The following is a 16282-nucleotide window of genomic DNA, read 5'->3' as shown; positions in this document are numbered from 1 at the left end:
AGGCTTTGAAGCCTGAACATTATTACTGTCTAGAATTATCATGAAAAAACAGATTTTTGTACAAATTTTGTTTAGATTTTTATAGAAGGGATTTGAGGATAACAGTAGAAGGTAATAGAAAATGATAGTTAATTGTATTGAATATTAGAAAAAGTAAGAGGGAGAAAGGGATAGCTCAAGTGGTTAGAGCTTTTCTCCCGATTTGCAGGAGATTCCAGGATCGATAAAAGGGAAGGAAAAATTAAATTAAAAAATCTCATAATAATCCAAGTTATAAATAGACTGTCTAAAGGTTTAGGGGATTTGATAATCATACAAAGGCATGGAGAAAATAGGAAAAAAATGTACAAGTCAGCGAAATTTGACTAATAAGGATCTGAACTAATTTGTTAAGAATTTAAGATAGTGGACTGATAATGATATAAAAAGTGCATAGTGTCAATAAATATTCGAATTAACTCGATTGAAAGATTCAAAATACAAAGGTAATTTTATATTTAATTAGGGGAGCCAACGCGCGTGATGCGCGTGGTATGGCTAGACAATGTCTAAAAATTATATTGACTTTTCTTTACACCTTAGGTATGTGTTTGATTTAGTTACATGTATAAATTATTTTGGTAGTTTGTAGTCTTGTACATTGTACACAGTTACGAACATGAAATGATATATGGAATCTTAAGGACATTTAAACTATTAAACTTCAGTGTAGTGATCCTTAAGAAAAAAAAATGTATATAGAAAAGAAGGTCAATGGTAGAAATTGCATCATATATGAGTAAATAATATTATTAATATATCTAGCAATCTCGACTCTCCAGCATATGAGAAAATATACAAGTATAATAAATCAAGAAAGCTTGACATAGAGTACACAACGTGTTTGTCTACTATGCTACTTGAATGCATCAAGCCATGCAGAAAAGTGAAGAAAGTGCTTCAAGTTGGGTATTTGGTATTCTACGAAGTATTTTCTAACATTACAGAGACTATGGCCATGATTGATGATTGTATCCTGCCATGAAGCAAAAATCATTATAAATATTAAAACAATTTAAAACAAGAAAATCAACCGTCAGTCTGCCACCATTATATTAGTAGACATGTAAATTTGGGACATTTAACTCAAATTAAACAAAATCATAAACACTTAGACTTTCAATTACATAAATAAAGGGTAATTAAATGAGCATACTCAAGTAGTTAAGTGAAAATCCTCTTCCTTCTACAACCTATTGAGAGTTGAGACCATAAAGACCAGATGAGAAATCCTCTATAAAACAAGCAGAGTAGAGCATAGAAATAAAAAAAAAAAATGAACGAATAAAAAGGTCACTTGTAGACAATATAATCACAAACCATTAAAACAATCAAATCTAAATCAATTACAATTGCAAAATTAAACCCATATAAAAATACCCATGTAGATCTTACTAACACAAATCACACCCAAAAAACTCAACAAGACAACAAATTCACCAAATCATAGATTAAATGAAGTCATAGATTAAATTTTTCCTATACAACATATAATTAGCTTAAAAACATATATACTGACAAATTATAAGGTTTCATGATTTCAATTGAAGAATGGAGTTAAAAAGGTGAGCCTTGTCATAGTTTATATAAGACTTATTTGGGGAGCTCGTTAATGTATTGTGTCTCGTAACAACCATAGACCTAGCTCGCAAGATATAGAACGGGAAATCAGAGCAATATTCACAAGGTTGGGGAAAAGATGACTTACAAGCAAGTAACATGAGCCCATGGTAAATCCATCTTGATTGCTCGCTGGTCGTGGCTATTGAGAATTGCATAAAGCCACCAACCACATACAATAACCTTGCCAATAAAAAGGGAATGTTGACGCTCTTGCAATATTTCTATATGCCCACAGCTCTTTCGTAGAATGAATTGTGTATTTTGGTTTGTTAAAATAACCATGATAATCAAATAAAAATTTAAGCTAATGGAGTAAATAATCAAACCACGACTACGTTGAAGCCATGCCTATTCATCTTAAATTGTTAAGTCACTCAATCAATCTTCAAACAAAAACACACACATTGACACATACATATATCAAATCATGTGACAATTTAAAATAATGATATTACCCAAATTGTAAAATTGATATTCAATAATTTAGTCAAAAAATTAACGATATACCCAAATTGTCCAATTGATATTCAATCATTTAATTACCTCACCTCAAAAACTGCTTCAATGGAGGAGAAAAAGCCAGCTAGGTGATTTATTGGAGAGCTAATAATTTGTTTAAAGAGAGGAGGAAGGAGAGGAAGAAACGCTTAGGAGGAGAAAAGAGGAAAGGTCGAAAAGTCGAAAAGCACAACACATAGAGACTAACATATACCTCATCCGTTCTATTAATATTGTAACAATGGATTTTTTCCACTATTCATCACTCTTGTTTGACCATATAATATGATTTATACGTTAAGCTAAATATAGTCATGTGGGATCTTGTTGGATTCGTCTCATAAAATACTTTCACAATATCAACTTTTTTTATGATTTTTACTCTTACACAATTATAGATATTTAGTATATAAAATGTGATTTGGGATGCGTAATTTTCTCCTTGTTGCAATATTAATAGAACGGAGGAAGTACTAATTAACATTCACACCGAGGGAAGACACATAGAGACTAACAGATACTAATTAACATTAATGACTATGGCTATATTGGTAAATTAACATTTTAAGGGGTATATATGTCCTAACACTATTCATAAGAGTTTTTTTCCACTTTTTATAAGGTAGGGATGTTGAATAAAATACAACTAGTTTTTGGCCCGGGCGATGCCTCGGATCATTTTGTATATTAAAAATTATAACAAAATAAAGTGAAATATATTGGCGGTTTTATAAAAATAATATAGTATCATTTTCAAAAAAATTTAAATATAATTGAACAATTGCTACAAATATACTACTCCGTACTAAATTATGAGGACCGTATTTTGCCTAAACTCGACTCCCTCCTTTTAAAACTTGTAACTCTCTTTAGTCTTTAGACTACAAGTCTACATGAAAAAGAAAAATACTGTACTAGTATTAATGGTTGGTACAGTATACTCGACAAACATACTAATATAAGTATATACATAAACAGAAACATACTAGTATATAGAGGTGATTATTGGACAGGGTAGTCCAATGACAAAGGGGCAGGTCACATATTAAAGGGTCTTGATCCTTTAACTTTTGAATGGACATGGTTATTATTGGACTTTATGTTATAGGGTCATTGTAGGGTTTTTATTGGCAGCCCACTAACTTTAATTGATGCAATAATAACTATTATAGGGTCAGCCGGTCAACATAAAATTTTCTTGTTCAGTTGCTCAATTCATTTCCTTCTCTCTCCTCTTTGTATCCCACCCCAAGTTTTTTTTTTTTTTTTTTTTTTTTAAATTTTAATTTTTCTATAATTTTTTATAGGGAAAATTCATTGAAGAATTACCTTTTGGGGGTGTTTAGTTAGTGGGAATAGAAGATGGTAATGAGAATTTAATCCCATTTATCATAAAATTCCATGTTTGTTTGATGGGAATGAGGTTGTGACTTGTGAGGCGGGAATGAGATTGGAAATAAAAGGGTTGAATTCCCATCAAAATACAAAGCGTTTTGCGTGAGACTGGACTCACGTGAGTCCGGGCCTTATTTAAAAAGGCGCGGGCCTTCGGGATCCTTATTTAAAAAGGCGCGGGCCTAATCAACCCGACCAAAGCCCGCGCGCCATTTTATACAGTGTCTGAATTTTCGATTTCGTTTACATCATTTTTATAAAATTTCGTGCGCCGTCATTTTCTGAAATTTCATTTCGTCCAATTTCAACCACTTCATTTCCTCAAATTTCAGAGAATTCAAATCTTCAAATTTCATAAAAAAATGGAGAAATCAAATAATAAAATGATGATAGAAGGACATTCTGATTCACCTATTGAATCAATTTCTAGCTCAATTACTGCTGAAAAAGGTACAATTTAGTTCATAATTTTGATTTTATGCAATTTCGAATCATATTTAACAATTTTAAAATTATATAGTTAATGATTTCAGATTGTATTTCAAAATTATAAAGTTCTTGAATTTGAAATATGAATTTCTACTTATAAATCGCATGCAAGCCAAATTGAATTTCAGATCGTAGTAAATTTTGATTTAATATCAGATCATATTTAAATTCGAGTTAATTTCGACTTATTATAAGCAATCAATGCCAATCGAATTTCAGATCGTAGTTAATTTTGACTTATTTGAAAATCAGGCTTAATTTATATTCCAATCGAATTTGAAATCAGGATTAATTTATATTCCAATCGAATTTGAAATCAGGATTAATTTATATTTCACAAATTGTTTATATTACATGTCGCAGAAAAATAAATTTTAATTTGAATCCAGTTTTTTTTTATAATTTTAGAATTAAATCCAAATATACTAACACTAATGATGAATGCAGCAGATAATGTAATTTTAGGAGACAATATAAATGAAGAAAGAGATGATGAAGAAAGAGATGAAGATGCTGCAAGTATAATAGGTATACTATGTTATGTAAATTTATTAAATGCATTGTAATTTATTGTTGCAGACAATATAATTCCTGACTAATATTATATGAATCCTGACTGAATTAATTTTATTCCTATGGAAACCTATTTCCTAATAAAAATTAGTAAAAATAATGTAAACCTAACTATAATTATTTTAAAACTGACTATTACTAACTTAAACCTGATTATCATTTTCTATTTCCTGTTTAATATTATTTCTTTTCTTTCCAATTCCTATAATTAATAATTATCATTATCTATTTCCTGACTAAAATAATATATTTCCTGATTAATATATTGTAATTTCTAACTAGAAAAAAATTTCTGATTTGATAAAAGAAATAAAATTTCTATATGCTATGATATATCTGAATATTATTATCCTAAAACTGACTATCTTTATCAGCTTTTTGAACAACATTATCTAATTCCTGACTAACATTTCTTAATTCCTGAGTATTATAAATTTAAAAACATTTAATTACTATATATATATATCTGATAATAAAATTACTGACTATTATTATCTGTTTCCTGACTAATATTATCTTAAACCTGAAAGAGTTAATTTTATTCCTGACTAATATATTGTAATACCTGATCTAAAATATCTAATTCCTGACTAAGATATGTTAATTCCTGAGTATTATAAACTTCAAAAAACATATAATAATTTAATAACGTCATACAAAACAAATACTAAAATAAAATCATTAAAATTTAAAAATAAATTACATATTACTGAAATGTTATGTTTATTAATTCAAATATAATAATCTGTAAAACATTGAACATAAACTACTAATTACATCATCTATTTTTATTATTTTTTCCTCTCTTCCTGGTTGGATTGCCTCTTCTCTTTTTTTTTTTTTATTCTTGTTGGCTTCTTCTTCCTCAAAAATTAAACGTAATCCATCAAGAAATTCAGCCCAGTCTTGCACAATTCCATTGTGAAAACCAATATTATGCCTCATAATGTCATATGCAACCCACCATTCATTTGAATTTTGATTTCTTCTTACTATTTCTGGAATCCAAAATTTGTAATACCATAATTCATTATAATATTTACATGTACAATTAATCATTGCCTGCGCTTTGAAGGTGCACCTAGGAAAAATATGCATGCATAATATCTCTTCAACAGCTAATGTTGGATGTGCATCTTCTAAGGCATCAACTGGGTGTGGAATATGATTAGCCATCTAACCACAAAAAAAAATAAACACATAAATCATAACAAAACAAAATAAAATAAACTAACAAATGTAAGATCATAGAATGAAAAAAAATATACCTTTTGTAATAGCAGTAGTTCGCAGTAGTTATATTCTTATAAAAATGATTAAAATTCAAACTGAAGCAATTTATATTTTTATATGAATTTTTTTTCCCTTAATATAGTTTCTTGTACACTGTGGTATCTTATATATAGTGTTTAGAGCGCGAATTAGTGCAGAGTTTAGGAAGAGGGAAGGTCATGCCTTTTCAAATATGTGTTTTTCATTTATAATTAACCTCGGTTCTAGTAAATACATTTAATTTTATTCAATTAATTTTATGTCTTTTAAATGATTTTACGTGTTTTTTGAGTGTTTTGAGTGTTGATGTTTTAGAAGAGGGAAGGTCATGACTTTTCAAATTCTAATTCTTGTGTGCAATAATTTTTTTTTTTATTTCTGAATATAATTTCTTAAACCTGACTATCATTTATGTCCTGAGTATTTTATCATCTATTTCCTGACTTAGACAATTTTATTCCTGACTATTATAATCTAATTTCTAATTCAAACAATTTTTTAACTATTTTTTGAGTAATGTTTTATTACTAAAATAACAATATAATATCTGATATTCTCAAATTAATTCCTAATCAAAACATTTTTATACCTGACATACAGAATTTAATTCCTGACAAAACAAATCTAATAAATGACAAAAATAATTTAATTCCTGAAGATAATTAACATTGAACAACATATAATCAGATACAAATATTATTATTTCTGAATAATATAACTTTATTACTGACCAATATTACCTATTTCCTGATTAATATAATCCTAAAAAAGACTGAGATGATTTATTTCCTAACTAGTATTTAGTAATTCCTGATTTAAATAATCTATTTTCTGATCAAGACATGGTAATTCATAATTAATATAAATTTTATTCCTGACTACTATAATCTAATTTCTAATATAAACAATTTTTTGACTTTTTTTTAGTAATATTTTGACTATTTTTTGTCACTAAAATTAAATTAATAAAATTGTTCAATTTAATTTCTGATTTAAACAATTTTATTACTGAAATATACAATATAATATCTGATATACTCAAATTAATTCCTAATCAAAACATTTTTACACCTGACATACAGAATTTAATTCCTGACAAAACAAATCTAATAAATGACAAAAATAATCTAATTCCTGAAGATAATTACAAATATGAAGATAAATGACAACTTGTATACTTTTGTTGCAGATTATTACAAATATGACAAGGATGAAAACATAAGTAAATGTCTAGCAAGTTATACAGTATCAAACTACAATGAGGGATATGTGTTATACAAAGCTCATTCAAGATCTGTTGGTTTCAGTGTCAGAAAATCAACAAAGAGAAGAGATTCCAATGATAAAATGTATGAGTTTTATTTTAGATGTTCTAAGGAAGGACATACAAAGGGTAAAATGAAGATAGCAGCTGAACAAAATACTGTGGAAATACCCTTATTGGGTAAAACTGATGCAAAAAAAAAGAAAATATAGGGAGGTAAATGAGACAAGAACTGGATGTAAAGCCCATATTCGTTTCAAGAAAAACAAAGAAGGAAATTTCGAAGTTGTTACACATGAGTTGGAGCATAATCATGAATTGGTTATAGCAGTTCAACGACATCATCTAAGATCAGAAAGGCAAATATCAACGCCAATGTGTGAACTAATTGAGAACATGATTGAGAGTGGTATTAAACCAATGGATGCTTATAATTATATAAGCAATGAAGCTGGAGGAGAAGAATGTGTAGGTCATACTAAGAGAGATCACCTTAATTATGTATCAAGGGTGAAAATGAGTATGGTTGAAGGTGGAGACATGCAGAATGTGTTAGACACTCTTCAAGAAAGAGCAGATCAAGATCCCTCATTCTTTTATAGATTGAAATTTGGAGAAGAAAATAATGTTGTGAGCTATTTTTGGCGTGACTCCCAAATGCTTGAAGATTTCAAAGCTTTTTGTGATGTTTTAATCTTCGATACAACATACAGAACAAACAAATATGGGTTGATATGTGCTCCATTTGTTGGTATAAACAATCATTGGAAAACAGCAATGTTTGGATGTGCATTCATAACCGATGAAAAGACCGATACATTTGTTTGGCTGCTTTCAATCTTCAAAAAGTCAATGTGTGGAATTGAACCAAAAACAATCTTCACTGATCAAGATCTTGCAATGAGCAACGCCATACCAGGGGTAAGCAGTTTCTGTATTTTATATTAGGATATGTTTAGTATCAAATAAAATAATCTGACTTTAACTCTTTAATACCTGACATAAATAAGTCAATTACTGCCATGATATATATAATATCTGACTGTAAAATGAAATTATTTGATTTCTGTCTAAGTAATGACTATAACTTTACTAATATCAAATAAATATCATGTAATATCTGATGAAAATAATATTAAAACTGATGAAGAAAATAAATTTTATAATTGATATTATATATTTAATATGTAATTAAAACACTTTAATTACTGACTAACAAATTGTTATGCTTGACAAATATTGATTAATAACTGATATGATATATAAAATAGTTGACTTTGACTCTTTAATACCTGACAAAAATATATTAATTACTGCAATTACTTATTTAATATCTGACTATAAGAAGAAAGTATTTGAATATCATTTCTTCCTTATGAATTTCATGTAATTTTTGATCAAAATAATCTAAAAACTGTCTAAAATATTATTATTCCTGACAAAATGAGATTAATAACTGAAATTAAATAACACTAATTTAATTCTGAAAATATTTAATTCCTGTCCAAAATAAAGAAATATCTGTCTGTAATCATTTTATATCCGACTTTAACATAATAATAGCTGAATAAAATTTTATCATTCTTTAGAAAAACACAACAAAATGATTTTCTGAGAGATATAATTTATTTCCTGCACTTAATAATATAATACCTGAGTAAAAATATAATAATCGTGAAAGAAATAATAATATTTCTGATTTTTAATACAATGGAATAACTTAAATCACGTTAATTCCTATTATATGAAACTATTAATCTATTATCTGACTATAATACTTTAAATGCTGACTAGTATAATATTATGCATGACAAAAAATACAAGAATAACTAACGTTAAATATATAATATCTGACTGTTACTCATTAATTCCTGACTAAAATATTATTATGACTAACATAAATCAACCAATCCAAAAATGTAACAACTGACTAATAAAACTTAATTCCTGTCTAAGTTAAGCTTATTTCTGAGTTAAAAATATTACTATGCATCAAAATAATTTCCGAGTTAAAAATTTCATGTAATTTCTGATCAAAATAATCTAAAAACTGACTAAAATATTATTATTCCTGACAAAAAGAGATTACTTTAAATGCTGACTAATATTATAATGCATAAGAAAAAAATAATCCAAAAATGTAACAACTGACTAATAAAAACTAATTCCTGTCTAACTTAAGCTTATAAATGAGTTAAAAATATTACTATGCATCAACGTTATTTCTGAGTGAAAAATTTCATGTAATTTCTGATCAAAATAATTTAAAAACTGACTAAAATATTATTAATTCTGACAAGAAGAGATTAATAACTGATAAATCAAATAGCACTAATTAAATTCTGAAAATATTTAATTCCTGTCTAAAATATAGAAATATCTGTGTATAATCATTTTATATCTGACTTTAATATAATAATAGCTGAATTAACAAAAACAAAAGCATAAGTCCAACGTAATAATATTAAAATTATTGAAAAAAAATAACCTATTATATGAAAATTTAAATATACTAATATTTGTCCAACAAGTATTTTACTAAAAAAAATAAAGGCAATACATGAGAAACCAAAATAAAATCAAAGTACATTACTGAAATATACTTGATTTCATATACTATTTTGAAAAATATAATATATCAAAAAAAAAAAAAAAAAAAAAAAAACAAAACCCTAGAATCTTAATCATCTTTTAGAGATTTTAAACTTGTTTTTTCATTTGATCTTCTTTTTCTTCTTCTTGTTTCTTCTTCTGTTGATCGTCTTCTTTCTTTTTTTTGTTTTGTTCTTCCTGGAATTTTTCTTCAACCCTCTTTCTCTTACTCAGTTCTTCGCTTTTGTTCTTCTCAAAATTTTCATACAGCTTCATCAACCCATTTTTCACTCTGTCTCTTCTCTCAAGTAGATAATTTAATATCTTTTCAAAGTTATCAAAAACATTTTCTTCTGGGTCGTTTGATGAAGTAGAAGACTGAGAATTGTTTTCCATAATTGAGGAAAAAAGAAAAAGAGTATGTTTTAGGAGAGAGAATATACAGGAACACAAACATGCAAAATGTATGAACAATTCTTGGTTTTATAGACAAATATAAGAGATTAAAAAAATAATTTACTTTTAGAATAATTTTCTACGAATAATTCTTATTTTTACATTTTTGTCATCTTTATCCAAAAGAGTTGGTAAATATCTTCATGTTAAATATCTTTATTTTAAATATCTTTATCCAAACCACAAAGTACTGAGAGCAACTCTAAGTAAAGTCAAACACTAGTAAATTTTTGCTTGATATAAGTTGTCTAATATGTGAACAAAATGTGCTAATTTCTGTATTAAAATGTTATGCCTGAAAAAAATTTATTTATTACTGCCATTATATATCTAATATCTGACTATATAATGAAATTATTTGATTTATGTTGTCTAAGAAATGACTATAACTTTGCTAATTCCTAATAAATATAATGTAATTCCTGATAAATATTTTCTAAAAACTCATTAAAATAAATCAAATTGTTCTATAATTGTTGAAGAAAATAAATATATAATTGACATTATTTGTTTATAAGTTATCTAATATATGAACAAAATGTACTAATTTCTGTATTAAAAAATATTTTCCCTGAAGAAACTTCTACAATACTTGATTTATTTTATCTAGTATCTCACTAAACCACTTTAAATCCTGACTAATAAATTGTTATGCCTGACAAAAATAAATTAATAACTGACTAGAGTTATGTAATATATAACTTTGACTCTTTAATACCTGACAAAAATTTATTGATTACTGCTACTATATATCTAATAACTGACTATATAATGAAATTATTTGACTTATGTTGTCTAAAAAATGACTATAACTTTCCTAATTCCTAATGAATATCAGGTAATTCCTGATAAATATAATCTAAACACTGATAAAAATATATCAAATTCTTCTATAATTATTGCAGAAAATAAATATATATTTGATATTATTTGTTTAATATGTGATTAAAACACTTTAATTCCTGAATAGTAAATTGTTATGCCTGACAAAAATAGATTAATAACTAACTTGAGTTATATAATATCTAACGTTGACTCTTTAATTCCTGACAAAGTTTTATTAATTTCTTCCATTATTTTTCTAATATCTGACTATAAAATGAAATTATTTGATTGTTACAGGTTTATCCAAATTCAAGACATAGGCTATGTCTATGGCATTTGCAAAAGAATTTTGTATCACACTTTGGAACTTTAAAAAAACAACCCTGAATTCAAGAATATGTTTCACAAGTGCTTAAGTGGGTGTGATTCAGAATCAGAATTCGAAGATGTATGGAACAAGATGGTTCAAAAATATGGATTAGAAAAAAAAGAATGGTTTGATAGGTTGTTCGGGCTACGAGAAAAATGGTGCAGTGCTTTGAGCAAGGATATTTTCTCTACGGGAATCCTTTCATCTCAAAGAGTAGAAGTAACAAACAGAGCAATTTCATTTAAGGCTAACATAATCACTAAGCTTTTGGAGTTCTTCCATATATTTGAAGCTACTGTTAGAAGATGGAGAAGCACTGAAAAGAGTGACAACTTCAGATGTACTACTGAGAAACCAAAAACAAAAACAAAAATCTTGAACCATGCTGCTGAAGTTTATACTCTGAACTTATACAAGGATTTTAAGTTGGAATTTGAGACCAGCCTAGGAGCATATGCAAAGGAAAAGCCAACTTCAATGCAATACGCCAAATTCTTTGATGTTTCTCTTGATGAAGATTATATGCACACCTATCAAGTCATATATCACTGTCAAAACAATGAATTTATGTGTTCTTGTATGTGCTTCATAGAGACTGGATTGCTATGCTTTCACATTATCAAGATAATGCAAATGTACAACATACATTCTATACCAGAGAGATACATTCTGAAACGTTGGACCAAGCTTGCTAAATCAAGGATATGGGATGAGAATGAATCAGGTACGTACATACTTTGTTATTTTAAATTTTTTACTTTCCTATTTAGTATAAAATAAAAATATCTTTATTCCTGAACTAAATATTTTAATTACTAACATAAATAATTTACTGACATAGAAATGCAACAGCTAACTTAAATAGTATAATACCTGTCCTAGGTAATCTTATTCTTGATATATTAAATCTAATTTCTGATTGAAACAATTTTTTTCCTGAAATATACAATCAAATTCCTGAAATATTCAGCTTAATTCCTGATTAAAATATTTTAATATCTGACATACAGAATTTAATTCATAACAAAACAAATCTAATAAATGACAAAAATAATCTAATTCATGAAGATAATTTACAATGAACAACATATTATAATCAGATTCTTATATTATTATTTCTGGTAATCATAGTTTAATATCTGATACAGATATTATTATTTCTGATATAAAATCAGATTTATTACAAACATAATCTTAATATTAAAAAACTTAAACATTGCTACCATTTTCTTCTTCATTAGGAAGCTTTTCAGTACCATCAGCATTAAAAATTCTAATGTAAATGGTATCACGATCATGGTAAATATCAAGTCTGTCTCCAGGAACTATGTTGTTAGTAGCTACAAAGTTTTCCCATTCACGATCAACCAACATACCACCATACCCTGTATCTTGTGGTATGCTTATGACTCTTACTTCCCAAAATCTATCTTCTCTGCCATTATTTCCAGGATAGACTCTAACATGATGCCTGAATCTTAGAAGAAATAACTTCCATTCTGCAGGAAGTGGCTGAAATTAAAAAAAAAAAATGAAATCATTAAGTTTTTACTAAAACACAAAACAAATTTATAAATTTAAAACTTAATGTAAAATATATTTACCATACTAAGGCAATGAATTGTCTTGAAAGTAATAGTGCATTTTTCTTTATTTGCGTAGAAATCAGCCATTATGTTAGAACTCTTGATTAGATGAAGAAAATATAACTTATTGTTACAAAACTGCACCTTTTATAGAAACAATGTATATATTAATATAACTCTTTTAATAGAAAAAACTTGATTTAGAACAGGCTTTAAATAGAGAAGATTTATGTATGAACAACAATAATTAATCTGTAATTTAACAGAAAAAATTATAATCTCAGTAAAATTTAAATGACTTTTTAATGATGCAATAAATTACTTTTTATAGATTAGAATGACTTTTCAATGATGCAATAAATTACTTTTCAGATTTATAGAACTTTTTCATGACTTTATTAAATTTTGTATGACTTTTTTTAAGAAATGCAACAAATTTTGTCAGAAAACATATGACTCAAACAGAAAAAAAAATATCATGGCATAGCTTATTGATGACTTTTCTGATACTATAATATTGTTTTAGCAGAAAATTATAACATTATTCTTGAGTAAAATTTTTTTATTACTGACAAAAATGTAGTAATCCGTTTTTTTTTGTTTTTGGTTAGGAAATTCAACTACAGATCATTCATTAATAAACACTCCTTGGAGGCAATCAATAACAAAGAATTTTTACAACCTTGTGACAATATGTCAAGGGAATGAAGAAGCATCAAAAATATGTGATGATGCTTTGGAACAAATGTACAAATTTGTAAGGAAAGTGTTCCAAACAAATGAAGAAAAAAATCGTGAACTTGATGAAGAAGAAGAGAGAAGAAATACAGTAAAAGATCCTAAACGACCAAAAACAAAGGGAAGGCCAAAGAAGAACAAAAGAATTAGAGGATATTTTGAAAGAAGAAGAACAGCAACAAGAGATCCAAATGAGTTTGGAACAATAACTCCTAATCCACAACTCATTTCATTCATCCCTATTGCTGCATTCTTCTATCATAAAGCCAATCTTCAAATTTTTTATTTTATTATTTAAGATAATTGTAAACAATACTATATTTTGGCATTTTAAGGTTTGATTACTTCTGAAAAAAAATTATTTTATTTTCTGATTAGATCAATATTATTCCTGACTAACCTTACTTTATTACTGACTTTAAAAGTCTTATTGCTGAGTAACTGAAGTTTATTCCTGACAATCAAAATTTTATTCCTGACTAAACTAATTTTAATCCTGATTTAGACAATTTCATGCCTGATTTAATATCTGATAACTCAATTTTATTACTGACTATTACATTTTAATTTCTGATAACAGAGTTTTAATTCCTGAGTTAATTCTTGACTTCTAGAATCTTATTCTTAAGTAAACTAATTGTATTACTAACTAACACAATATCATTCCTGACTTTAAAAATCTTATTCCTGATTAACTCAAGTTTATTCCTTACTTACTCAAGTTTATTCCTGTCTAAATGAAGTTTATTCCTGATTAAATCAAGTTTTTTCCTGACTAACAAAATTTTTTTCTTCACCAAAAGAATTTAATTGCTAACATAAATAAAATAATTCCTGAGAAGAGTAATTTAATTTATGACAAACATATTCTTCATTTTAAGTTTGATATTTAAAATTTTTAAAATTAACATTTGATATTAATTTCTGACACAAGTACTTTAATATCTGACTAATATATAGATGTATGATTAATAGAAATTGGATTTAATAGAAAATATATACATATATAAACCAAATTTATAAGTATCTATACAAAAGAAAACTAATGTCTAACTACAAAAAAACTTAATGATATGTACATGTATGATTAATTGTTTAAAAAAAAAAAAAATCTAATCTTCCTCTTCATTTTGCTGAAGCTGTTGATCAATTTCCAATTGCTGCTGCTCTTTTTCTAGTTGTTTTTGCATCAACTTCCACTGCCTCTCTTTTTCCTTTTGAATGGCTTCCTTTTCTTTCTCATATTGGGCCTCTAGCTTCTTTCTTGCAGGTTGAGCTTTCCAAATTTTGTGCTTGTTAATTGAAAACTCAATGCAATCATTCCACAATTTCTTCCGCAAAAAATTCTCTTCTCTAGTAGCCATCTGATAAGCAAGTTGGCATCTATATATCTTCCGATTTTGCTTCTACAAATTTATATAAAAAACAAAATAAGAACACTAAAAAACAATAGGTATAAATCCAAAAACAAAGGAGAAAAAATACTTACATATTTTAAGTCAACAAGACCTCCAGTTATACCATTGTAATTTTTCATACACATTAATGCAAAAAGGCCACAATCCTCATTTTCATGGGTTGTTTGCCATGTAAACTTAGGTTCATGCCATTCCAATTGTTCCAAATTTGTGTCACCATGTCGATGTTCATTCTTTTTCAAAAAAATACCAACAGCTCTAATCTATAATTATAAATATATAAATTTTAAAATTTAAAAGCATCTAAAAGTATAATTTTCACAAATTTAATTTAAAATTATCTTACCAGCACTCTGTCTATTCCATTTAATTTATCTCAATCAATATCAGTCCTGTTATTTATCCAATCTATTCTTGGACCAATACAATCAATGAAATTGAAAACCAGCAGAGTATGATGATTATCGAACGCAATGGGAAAGATTAGCTGCAAAATAAATAAAACATAATTTTCACAATATCTAACACATTTATTAACTGACTAAAAGAAGCAAATATCGGATTAAAAGATCATAATATCTGAGTAAAAAATTTATATTCCCGACTTACAGAATTTTATTACTGACTAACACAATTTATTTCCTGACTAAAACAATTTTATTCCTGGCTAAAACAATATTATTCCTGACTAAAACAATTTAATTCCTTACTATACAATTTTTTTCCTGACTAACACAGTTTAATTACTAACATAAATAAGTTATTTCCTGATTAAAGTAATATAATTCCTGATTTAAAATAATATAAAATCTGACTAATAAAATCTTGTATCATACTAGGTTTAGCTTATTCCTGAATATACAATATAAAAAGAAGAAATAAAGTTAAAAATTTACCAAATCGGCTTCGGCTACGTTGAATGAAGGAAAACGCTTAACCCACTTGCAAATGCTGTCATAAATGTCCTCACCTTTATGCATATTCAATTGACAATCCATCTCCATTTTTACCTATTCCTCTTTACACTTATTATACTCTACTGAGTTATTTTTCAAAGTTTTCAAAATTGCCTCCTTTTTCTTTATGTTAGCAACTTCTTTTCTGTAAGTTGCCCTTTTTTCTAAGTATCTCCATGTAAGATTCT

The 16282-nt window shown here is 27.0% G+C and overlaps 2 protein-coding genes across 2 annotated transcripts; both read left to right on the top strand.

Annotated features, from left to right (window-relative positions):
- Nucleotides 1-4478: 4478 nt before the first annotated feature.
- Nucleotides 4479-8101, top strand: LOC110723475 (protein FAR1-RELATED SEQUENCE 5-like). Its single transcript, XM_021902831.1, has 3 exons — nt 4479-4572; nt 7079-7238; nt 7357-8101. The coding sequence occupies exons 1-3, from the start codon at nt 4479-4481 to the stop codon at nt 8099-8101; spliced, it is 999 nt and encodes a 332-aa protein (XP_021758523.1).
- A 3322-nt stretch (nt 8102-11423) lies between these two features.
- Nucleotides 11424-12420, top strand: LOC110723474 (protein FAR1-RELATED SEQUENCE 9-like). Its single transcript, XM_021902830.1, has 2 exons — nt 11424-12120; nt 12407-12420. The coding sequence occupies exons 1-2, from the start codon at nt 11424-11426 to the stop codon at nt 12418-12420; spliced, it is 711 nt and encodes a 236-aa protein (XP_021758522.1).
- Nucleotides 12421-16282: the final 3862 nt, after the last annotated feature.

This window comes from Chenopodium quinoa, unplaced genomic scaffold (assembly GCF_001683475.1).
Source record: "Chenopodium quinoa cultivar QQ74 unplaced genomic scaffold, ASM168347v1, whole genome shotgun sequence".
NCBI lineage: Eukaryota > Viridiplantae > Streptophyta > Magnoliopsida > Caryophyllales > Amaranthaceae > Chenopodium > Chenopodium quinoa.
This window is presented reverse-complemented; position numbering and strand designations above follow the sequence as displayed.

Excerpts from the sequence above, each read along its gene's own strand:
- LOC110723475 (XM_021902831.1), top strand. The coding sequence starts at position 4,479 with ATGATGAATGCAGCAGATAATGTAATTTTAGGAGACAATATAAATGAA. Across the intron at positions 4,573-7,078 it reads AGATGCTGCAAGTATAATAG|ATTATTACAAATATGACAAG; the intron begins GTATACTATGTT and ends CTTTTGTTGCAG. Across the intron at positions 7,239-7,356 it reads AGAGATTCCAATGATAAAAT|AAAATATAGGGAGGTAAATG; the intron begins GTATGAGTTTTA and ends GCAAAAAAAAAG.
- LOC110723474 (XM_021902830.1), top strand. The coding sequence starts at position 11,424 with ATGTTTCACAAGTGCTTAAGTGGGTGTGATTCAGAATCAGAATTCGAA.